The 19,457-nt window shown below is 40.3% G+C and overlaps 1 protein-coding gene across 3 annotated transcripts in view; it reads left to right on the forward strand.

Moving 5' to 3' along the window:
- Window positions 1-19,457, forward strand: part of LOC125454746 (proteasome activator complex subunit 4) — a 157,584-nt gene that overhangs the window by 39,366 nt on the left and 98,761 nt on the right. For 2 of the 3 annotated variants that reach the window (XM_048535892.2, XM_048535893.2), the window contains 7 exons: window positions 3,216-3,279; window positions 6,104-6,178; window positions 6,444-6,566; window positions 7,149-7,241; window positions 13,065-13,330; window positions 15,306-15,492; window positions 16,349-16,438. In XM_048535892.2, the coding sequence (XP_048391849.1) occupies window positions 3,216-3,279; window positions 6,104-6,178; window positions 6,444-6,566; window positions 7,149-7,241; window positions 13,065-13,330; window positions 15,306-15,492; window positions 16,349-16,438 (898 nt within the window). The remainder of the gene's footprint in view (window positions 1-3,215; window positions 3,280-6,103; window positions 6,179-6,443; window positions 6,567-7,148; window positions 7,242-13,064; window positions 13,331-15,305; window positions 15,493-16,348; window positions 16,439-19,457) is intronic. The other variant, XM_048535895.2, reaches the window with a different exon arrangement.

Genomic DNA, 19,457 nt, shown 5'->3' on the forward strand with positions numbered 1-19,457 from the left:
GAAAGCCTTTGATAAGGTTTCTCACCAAAAAACTAATGGAGCATCTGAGGAGATGCAGAATTGAAGGAAGAAAAGTAATTTTCTTTAATAACAGAAGTGAGGAAGAATAATAAGTTTATTTTCTCAACGTTGGAGGTGTTCGCTTTTTAGGTCTTGCAGATGCCAGCAGCGTGTTGACCTGTTTTGGATATGCATATAGGAGGCATATTAGTAAGTTTGCAGATGACACTAAAATAGATGGTGGACCTTGATCAGATGGGCCAATGGGCTGAGGAATGGCGAATGGAGTTTAATTTAGATAAATGTGAGGTGTTGTATTTTGGTGAGGCAAATCAGGGCAGCATTTATACAGCTGATGGTAGGTCTCTGGGAGTGTTGCCAAGCCAAAAAGCCTAGGGGTGCTGGTGCATAGTTTCTTGAAAGTAGAGTTGTACATAGATAGGGTGAGGAAGGCATTTGGTACCCTTGCCATCATTGGACAGGTATATTGAATACAGGAGTTGGGATGTTATGTTTTGGCTATACGTGATGGTGAGGCCACTTCTAGAATACAATGTACAATTCTGCTTACTCTGTAGGAAGGATGTTGTCAAACTTGAGAAAGTACAGAAAAGATTCACAAGGATGTTGGGACTGAAGGATTTGAGCTCTAGGGGTAGGCTAAATAGGCTAGGGCTATTTCCCCTGGAGTGCCAAAGACTGAGGGGTGACTGTAGACCTTTATAAAATCATGAAGGCCATGGATGGGGTGAATAGCTAAGGTCTTTTTACTAGGATGGGTGATTCCAAAACTAGAGGTTATAGGCTTAAGGTGAGAGTGAAAAGATTTAAACAGAACCTGAGGGGTAACTTTTTCACACAGAGGATGGTGTGTGTATGAAATGAGTTGCCAGAGGAAGTGGTGATGGCCGGTATAATTACAACACTTATGGCATCTGGAAGGTCATGTATTGGCTGGGTTTCGAGGGCTATCGGCTAAATGCTGGCAAATGGGACTAGGTCTGCTTGGGATGATTAGTTGGTGCAGATGATTTGGATTGTTTCCATGCTGTATTACTCTGTGACCAGTAGTTTCCAACAGAGTTTTATTCTGGAATCTCTGGTTGGCAATACAGTAATTTTGATGTACGTCTAAGTAGGACTGGTATCCATTTTTGCAGCCAATGCTATAATCTCCCCTGTCAATAACTGAATGTAATGAGAATCTATAATGACTTGGAATGTGTGAAAAAGTGAGATGTGAAATACCATGTCCACTATGACCCCTGCTTAGCATTGCCACCCAACATAGTTTTTGCTTTAACGCTACATTAATAAATTTAATATTTGCACTTTTTACTTGAACCCAATTTGACACAACTTGCAGGCCACAGAACAGCAAGTCTAACATTTCCTTTGCTGTAGTGTTCTAAACCCTGTCAGCCCCCATCTCATAATGGTTTAAGATCAATGGATTTATTAGGACAAAGATCTCTCATTGAAGTACTGGGCTCCATCTAGTGGCAAAAGTTGATTGGTGTAGGTTGTTTTGAAACTTCAGTGCTACCTGCATGATCAACATCTGCCACCAGATGGGGTCCATTTAAAACTGCCGATTAATTTTAACATTAACTGCAAATACTGTAAATTATGTTTGTTATTGAAATTTTGTTTTATTTGAATAGACAGCAATTCAACTTGTATGATTTTTCTGTTGAGAGTTTATGGAAGTCCCTAAACTGTGCAGTATTTCTTTTCTATTATATTTAGGAAGTTGTTTCGCCTTTGAATCCACAGTACTACATCTGTTTAGCACAGTGCTTCAAATTGTACTTTGGTTATTCTGGGCAAGCAATGTCCAAAGAAACTTAACTCCAGTTTTAACTTTAATTCTTTTGGGAACCTCCATTTCACCTTGAAGTGTCACTTTTTTCGAGAATGCAGGTGCAATTTCAACTGAGCACTTAACTGAATGTTGGGGGGAGGGGAGGGTGGTAAATGTGTTGTGGAGAATGGCATGTAAATAATCCTAGTTTTTTTTCAGCCACAAGCAGCTTATCCTGCTGTATAAGTCGATTTTCCCAACACACACCTCTCTCACACACGTATGTGTGTGCTGTACTTGCATTTGTGGTCACATGTTATACTTCCAGGTACATGATAAGTAGGTGTAAGAGATCAAATAGTTGAAGTGGGCTATGTTGCAAAGATGCGCGACAGTTTAAAATGCACCTATAGAGAGCAAGCCCTGCATGGCAAATCTGAACAATCGTAACCATCCACAATCATCTGGTGATTCACTGCTATATTCTAAGTGTAAGTCAGCCTCCATTTTGGTAGGGTTTTCGAGGCTTCATAAGTTGACTGTACACAAATTTACAGTAACTTTGGGAGAATGTACATAATATCTGAGATAATTGACAACTGTTAAAAACAGCATCTTCCATGGTTTCAGACCCTAGAGATTAATAGAATCATTGTCATCTGCCCTAATGTGAAATGATTTGATGGAAAGTATGTAACATTATTTTGGGATGAAACTTGATGATAGAAACAAAATATTTCCAGTAGTAGAGCCTAGAATGAAGTAACAAAGATTAATTTCAAGTGATCTAGGACTGATGAGACTCAGTGCTACAAAGCAAAATCCTGCAAAGGAGTTGATGCTTGAAGCAGAGAGAAACATAGAAAGGGAGACGGAATGAGAAAAGTAATCATTCAAGGGTATATCTTCACATCCTTCAATTTGCTAGCAACTCAATGGAAAATTGATTTAATAGATTTAAAAATTCATTTACTGCACATTTGTCAGCTATTTCTGCTGTTTGCAATAAAAACTGTTTACTTAACATTCTGGAGCTGGCATCCTCTTGGTGGAGCCACAGTCATGTTTCACTACAGAAGTGTGAACTTGCATTTTTCCAGTTTTATTTAAACAGTTTGCATTATGAAAATGAAAACAGCTTACTATGGAAGTACAGAATATAGCTTTAAAATATGTGCTTAGTTACTTCAGTTGTCTTTAAAGTATTTCTTGCCCTCAGACCTCTTGTCACTTGATGACTGCGCTTGCTCTTTATATCCCATGTGATTAAATTCAGGAGATTAACTCATTGAGTGCAAATAAGTAGGAGACTGCATGTAATTACTCAAAAAATGCTGTGATTTAGTTTATTGATGTTACAATTGCTGATCTGTTTTCATTAATGTACTTTGAATTTGTTTATTTCATGCAGGCTGTGGTTTGATGAATTCATACACCTTTACATCACTGTTCAAAATCTCCCTCAGTGGGAAGGGGTAAGCCAATCATTCCATGAACTTTTTTTCAAATGAAGCCTTGTTTATATTCCTTTCACAACTGCATAGTCCTGTACAGTCAATGAAGGACTTTAATTCTACAGTCTGTTTTGTAACATATTGCAGTTTCCACAAAGCTAACTTTAACACAGAAATGTGACACTGACCAGAAACTACGTCAGTGATGTTGATTTGAGGAACAGGCTTTGACCAGGACACTGGGAATAAACATCCCCCTCTCTTGCAGAATTAAGCCATTGGATCTTGGTTATCCAGCTCAGGAAGGAGATGGGCTTCAGTTTAGTATCTTGCTTAAAAGATCATACCTCGGGCAACTGAGCCTTCCCTCAGTATTGGGCTGTAATCTTGGCGTTATTTTTTGTGCTTCTGAAGTGGAGCTTTAATGCTTTATTTGGACTGGGGTGGGAAGTTCCCAACTGAGCTATGTTCACCTGACTAATAATGAGAATTCTTTGAACATGTCTACTGTTGATGATTAGCTGACTATACACAAGCCTAAATTTCGGAGAAATAGTTAAAAATAATCATTATCCAAAAAATGTTAACTCTGCTTCTTTCTCTGCTGAGGTTGAATATTTCCAGTTTTTTTTATTGTTAATCTTGCACCCTTGCATCACAGACTGCTTTCTTTCACCTCCATCCACCTCTGCCTAATCCCACAAGCTAATAAGAAAAGTCACTTCTAGACCTTGACTATGCCAGATCTTTTCTGGATGGTGCCTGTTTGTGTAAAACTTTGTATCCTGCCCTAGCACCACGATGTAAATGGATTCTATTGGCTTATTCCTGGCTTAACCAAGGGTTCAAACGGTAAAATCCTCAATTGTTCGAATCGCTCCATGGCGCGCGCGCGCGCACACACACACACACACACACACACACACACACACACACACACACACACACACACACACACACACACACACACACACACACGCGAAAAACCTCCAGTGTTGCAACACAAAAGTATGCAAAATCACCAGCATCTTTTTGTTTGGACCTTTGCAAATGAAAGGCTTGAATTGTTACAGAAGAATTTAAGATCATGAAACCATTTTGTGGAGAATCTCGTTAGAGGCAGTCAATGTTTTTGGCATCGTCCGATAAATTGATGAAAGCATTGATAGTTCTAAAAATCTGTAGTTATTTTGAGTTGAATTTTTTTTTATTTGCTTATATTATCTAATAGTGCGCAAATATGATTTGTGATATACTGGCAAGGTGATGGCTGGTGATGTTAAGGCTGGATTGGTAATCCAGAGACACTGTTTACCTGTGTTCAAATTCACTAATGCAGATGTGGAATTTTAATTTTAAAGATCTGGATATGTTTTTTAATTTATATGCATGAAACCATTGTCCTTATATGGCCTGGCCCCTGTGACTCCAGACCCACAGGAATGTGGTATACTCTTAATTGCCCTCTGAAATGGCCTAGTAAGCTACTTGCCTGTATCAAACTGCTAAATTATCCCATTTAAAAAAAAAATGAAACCAGAAATACCACCTAACATTGACATAGGCACTGGAAATGAGAATTGCACATTCAACTGTGTTGACTCTGCAAAGTCCTCTTTACAAACATTTAATGACTAATGTTACAATTGGGAGAGCTGTCTCTGACAGTCAAGTAACAGCCTGACGTCATCATACCGAGCCATAATTTGCAAACAATTTCCCAGACACTGCTGTCTAAAATGCACGTTGGGAGGACAGAACCAGGAGAGATGGTGGCAATGTGGTACCATATTAAGAGGGAATTACCCTTGGAATCCTCAGCTGATTTCGGGCTTCATGAAGTGTGGTGTCATCAGATCAAACGTGTGCAAGAAAACCTCTGTTGCCACCAGCAGCTGTCCCAACCTCAGATGCTGATTCAGTACAGCTCCATGTTGAACACCACTTGGAGGAAGTACTGAGGGTGACAAGAGTGTAAAATATGCTCTGGGTGGGCCCTTTAGTGTCCATGATCAAGAATGACCGAGCAGCACCACAACCGACCACGATAGTCCTAAATGTAAAGTTGCTACATTTGTTCTGTGGCAATTGCTGAAAGAACTTCCAAGGGAAAAATATAGTTGACCTCATCCTCCCCAATCTACCAACTGCAGATGCATCTGTCTATAACAGTATCAGTACCACCTGTATGAATAGCCTCCATTGTGAATACACTCCATTGTTAATACCCTCCATTGTTATGTGGCGCTACCATCATGCTAAATGGGATAGACTTTGAACACGAAGCAAACTCGTTTGGATAGCCATGAGACAATGGGCTAGGAGTTGCCGTGAAATTGTATTCCACACACAATCTGTAACCTCATTGCCTAATCCCAGTTCTACAATTGCCATTAAGCCAGGGGCTCAAAAACAGCAGGTCTGGCAGCTTCTGTGGAGAGAAAGCAGAGCTAATGTTTCAGATCCAGTGACTGTTCTTCAGGATTGGGTGTGGCCCGTGGTTCACTGAAGAGTGCAAGAGGACACGCCATGAGTGGCATCAGGCATGTCTAACAGTGAAATGTTGATCTGACACTGCACTGTGAGACTACGTGCATGCCAAATGGACTGCAATGGCTCTAAGAAGCAGCTTGCTTTTACCTTGTTGAAGGAAGTTGTAGATGGGCAATAAATGCTGGCCCAGCCAGCAAATACTCCATCCCCTGAATGAATTTTTGAAAATAGTTGTCATCACGTGCTTTCTGATAATGTAGCAAATTTCAACTATTTTAAGGAAGATTTTCTGAATTACTATTTACTTGTCATAAATTAATGCATTGGAACTTGATTTGTTTTCTGCTGATAGAATCTGGTAAACCTGTTTGCACGTTTGGCTATGGATAACATTGGGTACATAGATTGGGATGAATACATTCCAAAGGTAAATTGCTTTGCTACTTTCAGTAATATTAACTAGATTTTTTTGTACCTTGATAGTATGAATGATTGAATATTGTAATTGTCAAAACTTATTTAATCAATGGTGTTCGTTTATTTATTTTAGTTTATTTTCAGTGAATATCTATTAGATGAAAAGATGCTGTTATAATTTGAATTCCATTTGTGTGTTTATAATTGTCTTTCAAATAAATTAACCAAGTTGTGTTGAATATATAATTGTTCAGTGATTACTTTATATATTCCAGATTTTTACCAGATTTTTGAGAAGCTTAAATCTGCCAGTAGGGAGCAGCCAAATTTTAATTTCCAAATATTTGTCAAGTGCTTATGAAATTGGCCATGTGGTGGTTTGGATCACTTCGATGCTGGTCAGTATTTGATTATGGGTTTATTGCAATTCATAGCAAATTCTTTACGTTTTAAGTATTTTGTTTGAATTACTTTTGTGGTGAAGCAGCATCTTGTATACCAATTTTATTCAATTTCTCATTATACTTGTCCAATCAGATTTGTTGTGGTAGTACCATTTATGTCGAATTTTGTTTGTGAATGTAGCGAAGGATGTGTTAATTATTCAGAGCTATCTCTGTTAAACTGTTCTGCTCCATTTTACTCACTTTTCCAGCAACAATTCTCCATTGATTTTTGTTTCGTGAATTCCACATAGTGAAAATTAATTGGGAATCTCAATTTCCATTGATGTGTAACTATCTTAACACTCTTGCCATCTGTTATATGGTTAAAATTGTAGATGATTTTCAATTGTAAATTTGCTCATTAGACTTAAGGCACATTTGAAGACTGGAGGAAGTACTGTTCTAATATTGTGCAAAATGTTTTTGTCTGAAAATGACTTCCAATTTGAATTTGAGCGTAAAACCTGTTATGTAATTAGATTTCACTTCGAAATGCAACTTGAATAACAATTTCCAAATCTTTTAATTTGATAGGGTGGTCCCAGTAAATTAGCACAGAAGCATTTAAGTGGATTTTTTAACAGCATTGCATCATTCTATCATCCTTCTAATAATGGGAGATGGTTGGTAGGTACTTCTAATTCTTGTTATGACTGATAATGCAACCGTGAGAAACAGAATGGTATCGGTTCAGTTGTTCACTTATTTCAGTGGATGTTCTTGGCTACCTATACCACTGGTATATATTAAATATTCAAACTATACTTGATGCATGCCTCAATGGACCTGCTGTAGTATGTCCAAAAACTGAACCCTGACCAAGTCTCCCATAGTTAATCGGACTTTTGTACAATTTTCTGTCAGTAGTTTGAAACATCATTGAGATAGGTTGCCTAATCGTAACTCAATACTTAATTCAGAGAGTAGCAGAAATAATGACACTGTGGGGTAGAAAAACTTTTATCCGGCAGTGTTGCGAAACAAGTAATACTTAGTTGGCCATGTTGTATGCAGCGCCAGATATTTAATTCTATTGACTGCAATGGAACTGAATACAGCTGTTCTATATTATGGTTGGCCAATCTAGTCTGCTTGTTATATGCCACAGTCCAAGTTGTTTCTGTATTGAGTGAACATTTTTGTATTTTTAAGTACCTGTATCTTGTAGAAGAGGCAGATTTCTGTTGTAAGCAACTTGTTCAGACTTGCTATGATACAACTCTGGAGTAGGTTGTCTTGAATTTGGGCCTTCTGAACCAGAGGTAGGAACATTACCACTGCACCACATTTTGTTCAGAAACTAAATTCAACGGTATGCATAACAAGTAAGCAGCCTGTTGCCAAGAAATAATTGAGGCCTAGTCGTACAGCATGGAAACGGACCCTTTGGTTCAAGTCCGTGCTGACCATGTTGCCAAACTAAACTAGCCTCACTTGCCTGTGTCTGGGCCATACCCTCCAAACTTTTCCTATTCATATACTTATCTGTAAACATTGTAACTGTACCTGCAACCACCACTTCCTCTGGCATTTCATTCCACATGGAAACCACTCTCTCTTTTTTAAGAAAGAATCCTCCAGTTTTGAACTCTCCACCCTAACCAAAAAGACCTTTGCCATTCACCTTATCTGTGCCCTTCATGATTATATAGGTCTTGATATGGTAAACTGTCAATCTCTTCCACTCCACTGCAAAAAGCCCTAGCCTGTCCAACCTTCCATTCTTGGTAACATCATGGTAAATCTTTCCTGAACCCTAGTTTAATAATATCCTTCCTATAACAGGGCAACCAGAACTGCACACATTACCCCAGAAGAAGCCTCACCTGTGTCCTATACAACTGCAATGTCATGTCCCAATTCCCATACACAAATGCCTGAGCAATGAAGGCAAGAGTGCTAAACACTTTCGTAAGCGCCCTGTCTACCAGTGATGAAAATTTTAAAGAATGATACATCTGAACCGCTAGGCCCCTCTGTTCTAGAACACTATCGAGGGCCCTGACATTAATTATATAATGTCTTTGATTGTTTTACCAAAATATAACATCTCTCATTTATCCACGGTAACCTCCATCTGCTACCCCTCAGCGCATTGACATCAAGATCTCTGTCATCTTAGATCACCTTCTTCACTGTTCACTATTCTATCAATTTTGGTGTCACCTTCAAATCTACTAACCATGCCTCCTATTTTATCACCCAAGTCATTTCTATAGGTGACAAACAAAAGTGGACCTGCTAATAATGCCTGTGGAACGCCTGTTGGGCATAAGCTCCAGTCTGAAAAACAACCCTTCTTCATTGCAGATAACAAAGTGTAGAGCTGGATGAGCACAGCAGGCCAAGAAGCATCAGAGGACCAGGAAGGCTGATGTTTCGTGCCTAGACCCTCCTTCAGAAATGGGGGAGGGGAAGGTGGTTCTGAAATAAATAGGGAGAGAGGGGGAGGTGGAGAGAAGATGGATAGAGGAGAAGATAGCTGGAGAGGAAACACAGGTCAAAGAGCGGGGATGGAGCCAGTAAAGTTGAGTGTAGGTGGGGAGGTAAGGAGGAGATAGGTCAGTCCAGCAAGGATGGACAGGTCAAGGGGGCAAGATGAGGTTAGTAGGTAGGAGATGGGAGTGGGGTGGGCTTGAGGTGGGAGGAGGGGATAGGTGGGAGGAAGGGCAGGTTAGGGAGATGGGGACCAGCTAGGCTGGTTTTGGGATGTGGTGGGGGAGGGAAGATTTTGAAACTTGTGAAGTCCACATTGATACCATTGGGCTGCAGGGTTCCCAAGCTGAATGAGTTGCTGTTGCTGCAACCTTCGGGTAGCATCGTTGTGGCACTGCAGGAGGCCCAAGATGGACACGTCTGCGGAATTGAAGGGTGAGTTGAAATGGTTTGCGACTGGGAGGCGTAGTTGTTTAGTGCGAACTGAGTGTAGGTGTTCTGCAAAGCGATCCTCAAGCCTCCGCTTGGTTTCCCTGATGTAGAGGAGTCCACAATGGGAACAGCGGATGCAGTATACGACACTGGCAGATGTGCAGGTGAACATCTTGGTATGGAAAGTCGTCTTGAGGCCTGGGATGGGGGTGACGGGGGAGGTATAAGGGCAGGTGTAGCACTTGCATCGGTTGCAGGGAGAAGTGCCAGGTATGGTGGGGCTGGAGGGGAGTGAGGAGCGGACAAGGGAGTCACTGAGAGCGTGGTCCTTCCGGAAGGCACATTAGGGTGGGAAGGGACAAACGTTATTGGTGGTGGGCTCGGATGGCAGGTGGAAGTGTTGAAGGATGTCTTTGGAGGATTTGTCCTTTGGCCTCTACCAACAAGTCAATTTTGTGTCCAGCTGGCAAGTTCATTCTGAATCCCAAGAGATCTAACTTGACTTATCTGTCTACCGAGTAGAAACTTGTCAAAGGCTTTACTGAAATCCACTTCCTCAAAAAACTCAATCAAGTTTGTGAGACAGTGTTTCCCTCGTACAAAACCCTGCTGACTATACCTAATCGGTTCTTTTCGTGCAGTAGGTTTTGCAGATTTTCGTAGCCTACATGTCAGTGCACCATAACTGGATATCCTGTATAGGAATGGTACAGATTTCAGGAGTATCTGGAGTATAGCAGAGAGTTTGTCTAATATTTTTCACAGTAACTTGATGTTATTTCTTATGTTTTATTACTTTAAATAGAGATGAACATTCTTTACCTAAGCAGGAGTTTGTCATACTCCTAGTTTTCTCCCTTCTCTAGATAAATAGTGCAGTTTTTGTTCATCACTTAATGCTAAACTTCTCTACCTGTTGTAAAATTGTGACACAATTAATCAAATGTGAAAATTAGCATTTTCAAAACGAAAAGACTATTATTGCAGAAGGCTTATTTTCTTCCAATTAGCTGCTTATATTGTTTTGTTTCTTTTTTCCGTACTCTCTCTCGATTCCAATGTATGTAGTTGGGATCTTGGAGATTACGTATGGAAATTTTATATCGTTTCTCAAGTTGATTGTTTATTTTTAATTTGTTACTTAAATTTTGTTCTATACACTTTTTTAATGCCTAACTGATAATGCGTTTTCCATAATACAGTTTGAAAACTGACATTTAGATGCTTTTAGGGCACCTGTATTTCGCTACTACTGCTGTATTAACATTCTTGAAGACTGAACTTTTCTTCTCTTCCACATATTTGACATGCTGTTCTACATGCTTTTTTGTTAAGTTAAATTCCAAGCAGAAAATTATATGTAATAAATTTGTCAGTTATTTAGCTTTTATACCAGGATAATGAAATTACATTTTAAATACAGAGGTAATCATTTGTGATGCTTGTATTGGTGCAAGTGTGGAGCTGTCGCTTATATTTTACTCTCCTCTCTTCTCCTTTATATCACTTTCATACTTAATATATTTATATTCCCAGTTGTCTTGCAATTAAGTTGGGGCCATAGCGTAATAGAGCTGTACAGCAGAGAAATGGACTCTTCAGTGCAACTTCTCTGCACTGACCAGATACCCTAAATTAATCTAGTCTCATATATGCTAGCATTTGGCCCACATCCCTGTAAACCCTTCCTCTTCAGGTACCCATCCAGATGCCTTTTAAATGTAATTGTACCAGCCTCCTCCACCTCCTCTGGCAGCTCATTCCATACACACGCCACCCTGTGCATGGAAGAAGTTACCCCTTAGGTCCTTTTTGCATCTTTCCCCATGGACCTTAATTCTATGCCGTCTAGTTTGGACTTCCGTACCCTGGGGAAAACACTGACTATTCGCCCTAATGCCCCTTGTGATTCTGTAAACTTCTAGAAGGTCACCCCATAGCCTCTGATGCTATGGAAAATAACTCCAGCGAATTTACACTCTCCCTGTAGCTTAAGACAGCCAACCCTGGAACATCATTGTAAATCTGTTCTGAACCCTTACAAATTTCACAATGCCTTTCTTATAGTGGGGAGACCAGACTTGAATGTAGTATTCCAAAAGTCGCCTAACTGGTGTCCTGTACAGCCACAATGACTTCTCAACTCCTACACTCTATGCACTGACCAATAAAAGGCAAGCATACCAAATAACTTCTCACTACCCCGACTACTTGCGACACAACTTTCAAGGAACAATGAACCTGCACTCCAACATCTTTGTTTGGCAACACTTCACAGAACATTGTCATTAAGTGTATAAGTCTTGCTCTGATTTGCTGTACCAAAATACAGCACCTCATATTTGTCTAAATTAAACTCCACCTGCCACTCATCAGCCCATTTGCCCATCTAATCAAGGCCGCATTGTATTCTGAGGTAACTTATCAAGAGTTGTATTTGTCCATAAAATGTGGAGCAGGAAGGTCAATGTTTCAGATCGGGATCCTTCTTCAAGATTGGGAAGGGGGAAGGGAGCTCAGAAATAAATCGAGGGAGGCGGTTGAGGTTGTGGGAAAGTAGATGGGATATTGTTTGGTGGATGCAGGTAGGGGGTTATAGAGATTGACCAATGAGAAGGATGGGGCAGATGGGTGAGAAGGAAGATGGACAGGTTGTGTTGGGTCATGGAGGTGGAGATGAGCAAGAGGGCTGGATGTGGGATAAGGCTGGATGTGGGATAAGACTGGGTGTGGGGAGATTTTGAAGCTGGTAAATTCTATGTTGTGGCCATTGGGCTATAAGCTCCCGAGGCAGAATCTACCATGGTATTCCTCTAATTTAAGTGTGGCCTCACCTCATTGTGACAGTGGAGTAGGTACAAGATGGACATGTTACCAAGGGAGTTGGAGGGGAAGTTAAAATGGCTAGTAGCTGGAAGGTGATATTGATTCGAGCATGCAGAGCGCAGATGCTCTGCATCTGTCACACAGTCTACGCTTGGCCTGTCCGATGTAGAGGAGACCACATTGGGAGCAACAGATGCAGAAGGCCAGATTAGAAGACATACAGGTGAATCACTGTTGGATTTAGAATGGTTGTGGCCTTGAACGGAGATGAGAGGGGAGGTGTAAGGGCAACCGTAACACTTCCTGCAGTTGCAGGGAAAGGTGCCAGGTCTGGTGGAAAGGTTGTTGGTGAGTGTGGAGTGGACCCTACAGAAAGCAGGTAGTGGTGGTGAAGGAAGTATCTCTTTGGTGGGCTTCCAATTGCAGATGGTGAAAATGGCGGAGGATGATGCATTGGATTGGAAATTGGTGGGGTGGTATATGAGGACCAGGGGGACTGCGTCCTTGTTGTGGGGAGGGGGTTTGATGGTAGAAGTGTGGGAAGTGCAGGAGATGTGATTGAGGGCACAGGAGAGGGGAATTAGGGTCCTTGAAGTAGAAAATCATAAGAGGGGGTAAGTTTTTCTTTTGTATTTGTTTAGCTAGTGTATATATCACTTATTTAAAAGTATTTTATCATAATTCGTCATGATCTGCTTAAATTCCTTTTTCGTTCCCCTCAATTAATAGATCAAGAATTGATTTATTTTTGAACAGATGAAACTGATGAAATTATTACAACGCTTGCCTGCTAGCGTTGTGAGAAGATTGCACAGAGAACGGTACAAAAAAGAAAGTTGGCTAAATATTATACCAGACAGTTACAAACTGACAGAGCAGGACATTACTAACTTCGTGGAAAGCATCAAACAACCTGTGCTGCTTGCTATGTTCAGTAAGACGGGAAGTCTGGAGGCTGCTCAGGCCCTTCAAAATTTGGCTTTGTTGCGCCCAGAGCTGGTCATCCCACCTGTACTTGAAAAGTAAGTCTTAAATTAGGTTTACCCTTTACAAAGCTATGCTGCCTTTGCTTGATCACGTTATTTTTAAAACCAGTTTTTAAAGTTTTAAATGTCTGCTGTTATGCCCTTTCTAATAGACTCTCATTTACCCAATAACAGATGTTAAGCTGATTGACACATGCTTTTGGTTTCTTTCCCCTTATAAATAATGGAATTACAATGGCAGTTTCGCAATTCTGTGGGACTTTTCCAGAATCTAAGGATTCTTGAAGATTAATATCAGTGCTGCTTCTATCTGTGTAGTTGTACTTTTAATATCCTATGATGCGTCCTGCTGGGTCCAGGAGACTTATCGGTATTGAGCCCATTAGCTTCCCTAGTTCTTTTTTCTCTTGTGATAACTATTGTATTTATTTCCTGTCCTGCTTTTGTCTCTTGGTTATGTAGTATTCCTTGGGATGTTATTATTGTCTTTTAGTGTGAGGACTGAAGTGTTTCGTCAACTTCCCTGCCATTTCCTGGTTCCCAAATATTATTTTTCTCAGCTGCTTCCTCTTGGGGCCTGTTTTCACATCAGTTTCTCTCTCTCTCTTTTCATATATTTGAAGAAAGTCTTGCAAGTAACACCAAGATGGAAAGCAAGTTTACCCTCAAACTTTATTTTCTCCCCCTTTTGTTCATATGTAGGTTATCTTCTTCTTTTAGTGCTGTAAGCATTCTATGATTCAATGATGTGAAATTAATTGTTGAAAGTGCACTGAAATAGGTTTGAAAATATTTATAGTCTAAATATGGATTTTATTCCCCTCCAAAGACTGAAAACATTGAGCAGTGAGATAAGAATGTGGAGGTGGATGAACACAGCAGGCCAAGCAGCACCGTAGGAGCGCACAAGCTGACGTTTAGGGCCTACACCCTTCATCAGAAAAGCTTTTGTGATGAAGGGTCTAGGCCGAAACGTCAGCCTTTTGGGCTCCAAAAGTGCTGCTTGGCCTGCTGTGTTCATCCAGCTCCACACTTTGTTATCTTGGATTCTCCAGCATCTGCAGTTCCCATTATCACTGAAACATTGAGCTTTTTTGAGATTGACTTTTCTCCATAATGACCTGTTCATAGCTGTTTTATTACAAGGACATTAATTCCAAATGTTCTTGCGTTTGTTCGGCCTATTTGTGAACACGGTGGTAAAAATTGACCAACTTTAACTGGTGGTCAAGATTTCTAAAAGTAAAAAGCTGCAGGAGAAATTTCTATAAAGTACAAGTCAAAATGCAAGAGCGTATTTGTAGATACTTTCTAACCAACTTGTTCAGAGATGTTATTAGACACCTTTGCAGTTGGAACTTGAACGCAAGCCTCCTAATTCAGAGGTAACAAAATACTGGCCCTGAACCACAACAGCCCTCTAAGTGGATATGTGTAAATTACAGTGTTTAACTAAAGAGAGGATCTGGTCCTAATTGTTACTGTATGTTCACACATTGAAAAAAGCACCTAGCAATTTGTTTCGGGCCTTGTTTTGCCATTTAGTTCTCTGGGATGCATTCCAAAAACAGTGGAAAGGTGTACAGTGTGATACACCAAGAAAAGAAAGATTATCACTAAGATTGGGAGGGTGTTTATTGCATCATTTGACATTCTTTGCACAGAAAGTATGAGGTCCTTTTTGTCTTGGAAATGACTGCCACTGTTAGAGGAAAATACCTAAAATGAGATGGACACTTTAAACACTGCCTTTAGACAATAACATTAGCTACTTGCAGATCATTTGATGGAGGCCTACAGGGCATTGGGCACCCTCATTTTCCTGAAAAATGGGTGACTCCTAAAGATTAATGAAAAACGAGGCAGAAAATATAAATTGGAATGATTCAATTTCTTCTTGTGATAGATGAATTCCGTAATTTCTTTTGTATATTGTATATTCTTTTTGTTTAACATTTCTTTTGAGGGCCATCTTTTGAATATAACCTCACTGTTTTTGGTTTAATCTTAGAACATACCCTGCATTGCAAACTTTAACAGAACCCCACCAACTCACAGCAACCCTAAGCTGCGTAATAGGAGTTGCTCGCAGTCTGGTTTCTGGAGGAAAGTGGTTCCCTGAAGGCCCAACGCACATGCTACCTCTATTAATGAGAGCCCTACCCGGAGTGGACCCAAATGATTTCAGCAAGTGCATGGTAAATTAGTATATTCTTAGACATGTGATTAGACATTTGAGGAATTAAATCAAATATTCTCAATTGCTTTTTTGTCAATGATATGTCATTCATTCATCACACCTGTTCTTGTAGACTTAACACTGGCTCCCAGTTGAACAACGCCTGTATTTTAAAATTCTTGTCCATGTTTTCAGATCCTTCCATAGCCTATCCCTCCTTTATCTCTTGTTATCTGCTCCAGCTATAAAACGCCCAAGACAACTCTGCTGCTCTAATTCTGTTCCGAGGAGAATCCCGGATTTAATGCTTTCACTTTTGATGTACCTTCAGTTGCCCAAACCACCTTAAACCTCACCACCTCTCTACTTTTAAGACACTCTGTAAAATCTGCCTCTTTGTGAATGCCTTTTGTTGTCTACCCTAATATCATCCTGTATGACTCGGTGCCGTATTTTGTTTCATAATGCCTTTATGACAATTCTTGATGTTTTATGTTCAGTATGCTGCATAAATATAAGTTGTTAACAAATTTATGAAAGTAAGCTGTAAACTGTTTTGGGTTTGATTAAACTCTCGATTTAGAAGTGAAGTAAGTGTTGAGGTACATGTCCCAATATAGTTGAGGAAGATTGTTATCTTATATGTAGGTTCTAGTGCATATTATATTTGCCCAACTGTGTTTTCTAAATTGCTAGAAAAATAATACCCCACAAACTCTAGGACTGCGGATTGTGGACACTGCAAATACCTCGATGTCTTACTGTTGTCCTGAAAAATAATGTGATGTAAATGTATTGATAAAGGGATAGTTCTGGGTTAAATTAATTGTTGGTAAACTTGTGTATTTAAATATTTTGTTTCCATTTCAATGTAGATCACATTCCAGTTTATAGCTACGTTTTCTACTCTGGTGCCTTTGGTGGACTGTTCATCAGTTTTGCAAGAGAGAAATGATCTTTCAGAGGTAATTTCATTTAAAAGTCTCAATGTTAATTTCCTTACAAATATGTTAACATTTGAGGAAGGCTGGTGAAATGACTGAAAATGTAACACTTAAGCTTTGTACAGTTTTATAGAATGTTTAGATTAGATTCCCTACAGTGTGGAAACAGGCCCTTTGGCCCAACAAGTCCACACCCCCCCGTGGACCATTCCACCCAGACCCATTTCTCCCTATAACCCACACACCCCTGAACACTACAGGCAATTTAGCACGGCCAATCCACCGAGCCTACACATCTTTGGACTGTGGGAGGAAACCCACACAGACACGGGGAGAATGTGCAAACTCCACACAGACAGTCACCAGAGGTTGGGATCAAACCTGGGTCCCTGGTGCTTTGGGGCTGCAGTGCTAAACACTGAGTCACTGTGCTGCACCACGTTGCAGCACGTAACACGACCATCCTGTTTGCACTGATATTTGGAAGAAATAGCTACTGTTGCCCATTCATGTGTTGTTTGTCTCTTGCCATCCAACTGCTATCTTGTCCTTCTAGCTATTTGGGACTGTAGTTTTGAAATGTTTTCTGAAAAGAGACTAGGCAAGTTGCTGCTGTACATCTTGTCCGAGTTGAATGTTGCTGCTACCAGTGGTGGCGAGAATGAATGTTTAAGATGGTTAGTGGGGTGCTAATCAAGCAGATTGTGTTTAGAAACAAATGTTGCTGGAAAACATCAACATCTCCGGAACAGAAAACAAAGTCACTGTTTCAGGTCTAGTTACCCTTCTTCAGAAGCAAATTGCCTTGTTATGGATCTTGGTGAATCTTTTGTTGGAACTCTACTTGTACGGGAAAGGGAAAATTATTTTTACTACTTCTGACTTGTGTGCTGTAATTTTGGTTTTCCCAAAAACACATTGTATTCAGCACGTAGATGTATTGACTTGCATTTCTAGTAGTTGCTGCCGTACATGGACCTCTGAGATATATACAGCAGCAGGAAAATTAGTGAGGTCATAGACTGTAATAACTTGAATGTTTCCAGTATACATTCCATATCAGCTGGAGGAAAACATTTCCAATTGTAAATGGCAGTGCAGCAGAAGTAAACTTCTTGCTTCAACATGTGTCGCACTGAAGAACCTCGGTACAATTTCAGCACTATTGATGTTAACATTTTCTTGTTGGACTTGCAGCAAGAGGAGTTCTACAGTTTATAGCCCTTTGGTGTACTGTGGCAGAAAGTTTTTCAACAGTGACCCATACCTTTTTCGCTTTTCTGGCATTTGTTCCATGCTCGGTCAAAATCTTGAACTGATAGCATTGTGAGTGTATCTACACCAAATGAAATGAAGTTGTTCAAGAAAGCAACTAATCACCTTCTGTAAGACAGTTAGGCCTAGCCAGTGAAGACCGCATAACCTGAATGAGTAAAAATAGGTCTCACCACTACTTCGTGAGGGACATTTAGGGACAGACAATAAACACTGGCCTGGCCAGCAATATCCACATCTTGTGATAAGACTTTGAAGGAGCTTTATTGCATCCCTCAGCATGTAGTCCTGGACAATGTGGAAAACCAGTAGTGGAATGCACTGATGATCAAGCCCTACAACTGCGCTGGTTGCACAATTTGTATTAATGTGCTGAATCAGTCACCAAATAGCTAATTACTTCTCTTCTGTTCTACCCAGAATAAAAGAGACTGTCACTAGAATTTATCTAAAAATCATCCATTTGTTATAACTAATCTTATTCTTAAAACAAGTCGCAAACACTTGATAACACCTAATCTATGATCTAATTTTAAAACTGCATCCTCTTCGTCCGAAACACACCAAAAGGCAACAGTTTCTGCCACTGTGACATTTACAGCTGTACGTACGGAGAATGCTGGAATGCTCCCTACTTGCCTGGATGAGTGTCGCCCTAACAACAATCGGAGCTTGACACCATCCACGTCAAAGTAGCCCACTTGACTGGCACTACAATCACAAACATCCATTCCCTCCACCGTCGATGCTCAGTAGCAGCAGTGTGTGCTATCTACAAGATGCACTGCAGAAATTCGCCAACAATCCTCTCACAGCACCTTCCAAACCTACAACGATTTCGATCTGGAAAGACAAGAGCATCAGATATATGGGAACACCACCACCTTCAAGTTCCCTCCAAGCCACTCACACCCTGACTTAAAAAAAAATTCACTGTTGCTGTGCCAAAATCCTGGCATTCTCACCCTAATGGCATTGTGGTTCAAAAGTTTACCACTACTTCCTCATGGGCAGCTAGAGACGGGCTACAAATGCTGGATAGCCAGCAATGCCCATATTGCACAAAACAAATAAATTTTAAGTAGTCTCTTATTACCTGCAAAACTTTGCTAACCTTTTCTCCAAAGTTACTTGAATCCCTGTAAATAGCATCAGTCAAATATGATTTCCCAGTACTTGTAGCATTCCACTCAACATGGAAGACCAGCCAGGTTTGAGCCTATGAAGGGGCGTCTTTCACCAAGTAGATGGTTCTGCAACTACATTTATGCTTCTAAAAACCAAAAGTGCAGATGCTGGATCAAAAGAGTCCTGAGAAAGGGTCACCGGAAAAACATGAGCTCTGTTTTTTATCCTTCACAGATGCTGCCAAATCTGTTGAGCTTTTCCAGCAACTTTGTTTTTGTACATTCATGCTTATACCAGGTTATGTCTCAAAGTATTGGTGGAGAGGGAGAAATAAAACAGGACAAGCACTTTAATGGCTGCAGTCTGCAGGGTTTGCTGTGAAAATTTTGTTGCCAGGACTTAGGGTTCTTCAGCCCCTCTTCACCATGTTCTTTTTCCTTCTTTCCAGGATGGACAGGTATTTGCAATGTTAGCCACAATATCTATTAGTTACTAGTTAAAGGCCACAGCCTGCATTGACTGGTGAGGGAAAATAAATTAACTGGCTTTCTTCATGCTTTGATATTTTACTGGAGAGAAATGCACTATTTGTCTTTGCGGCTTTCTGCAGGCTGTTAGTATCTTGCATACCCACAAG

Source organism: Stegostoma tigrinum, chromosome 9 (genome assembly GCF_030684315.1).
Source record: "Stegostoma tigrinum isolate sSteTig4 chromosome 9, sSteTig4.hap1, whole genome shotgun sequence".
Taxonomy (NCBI): domain Eukaryota; kingdom Metazoa; phylum Chordata; class Chondrichthyes; order Orectolobiformes; family Stegostomatidae; genus Stegostoma; species Stegostoma tigrinum.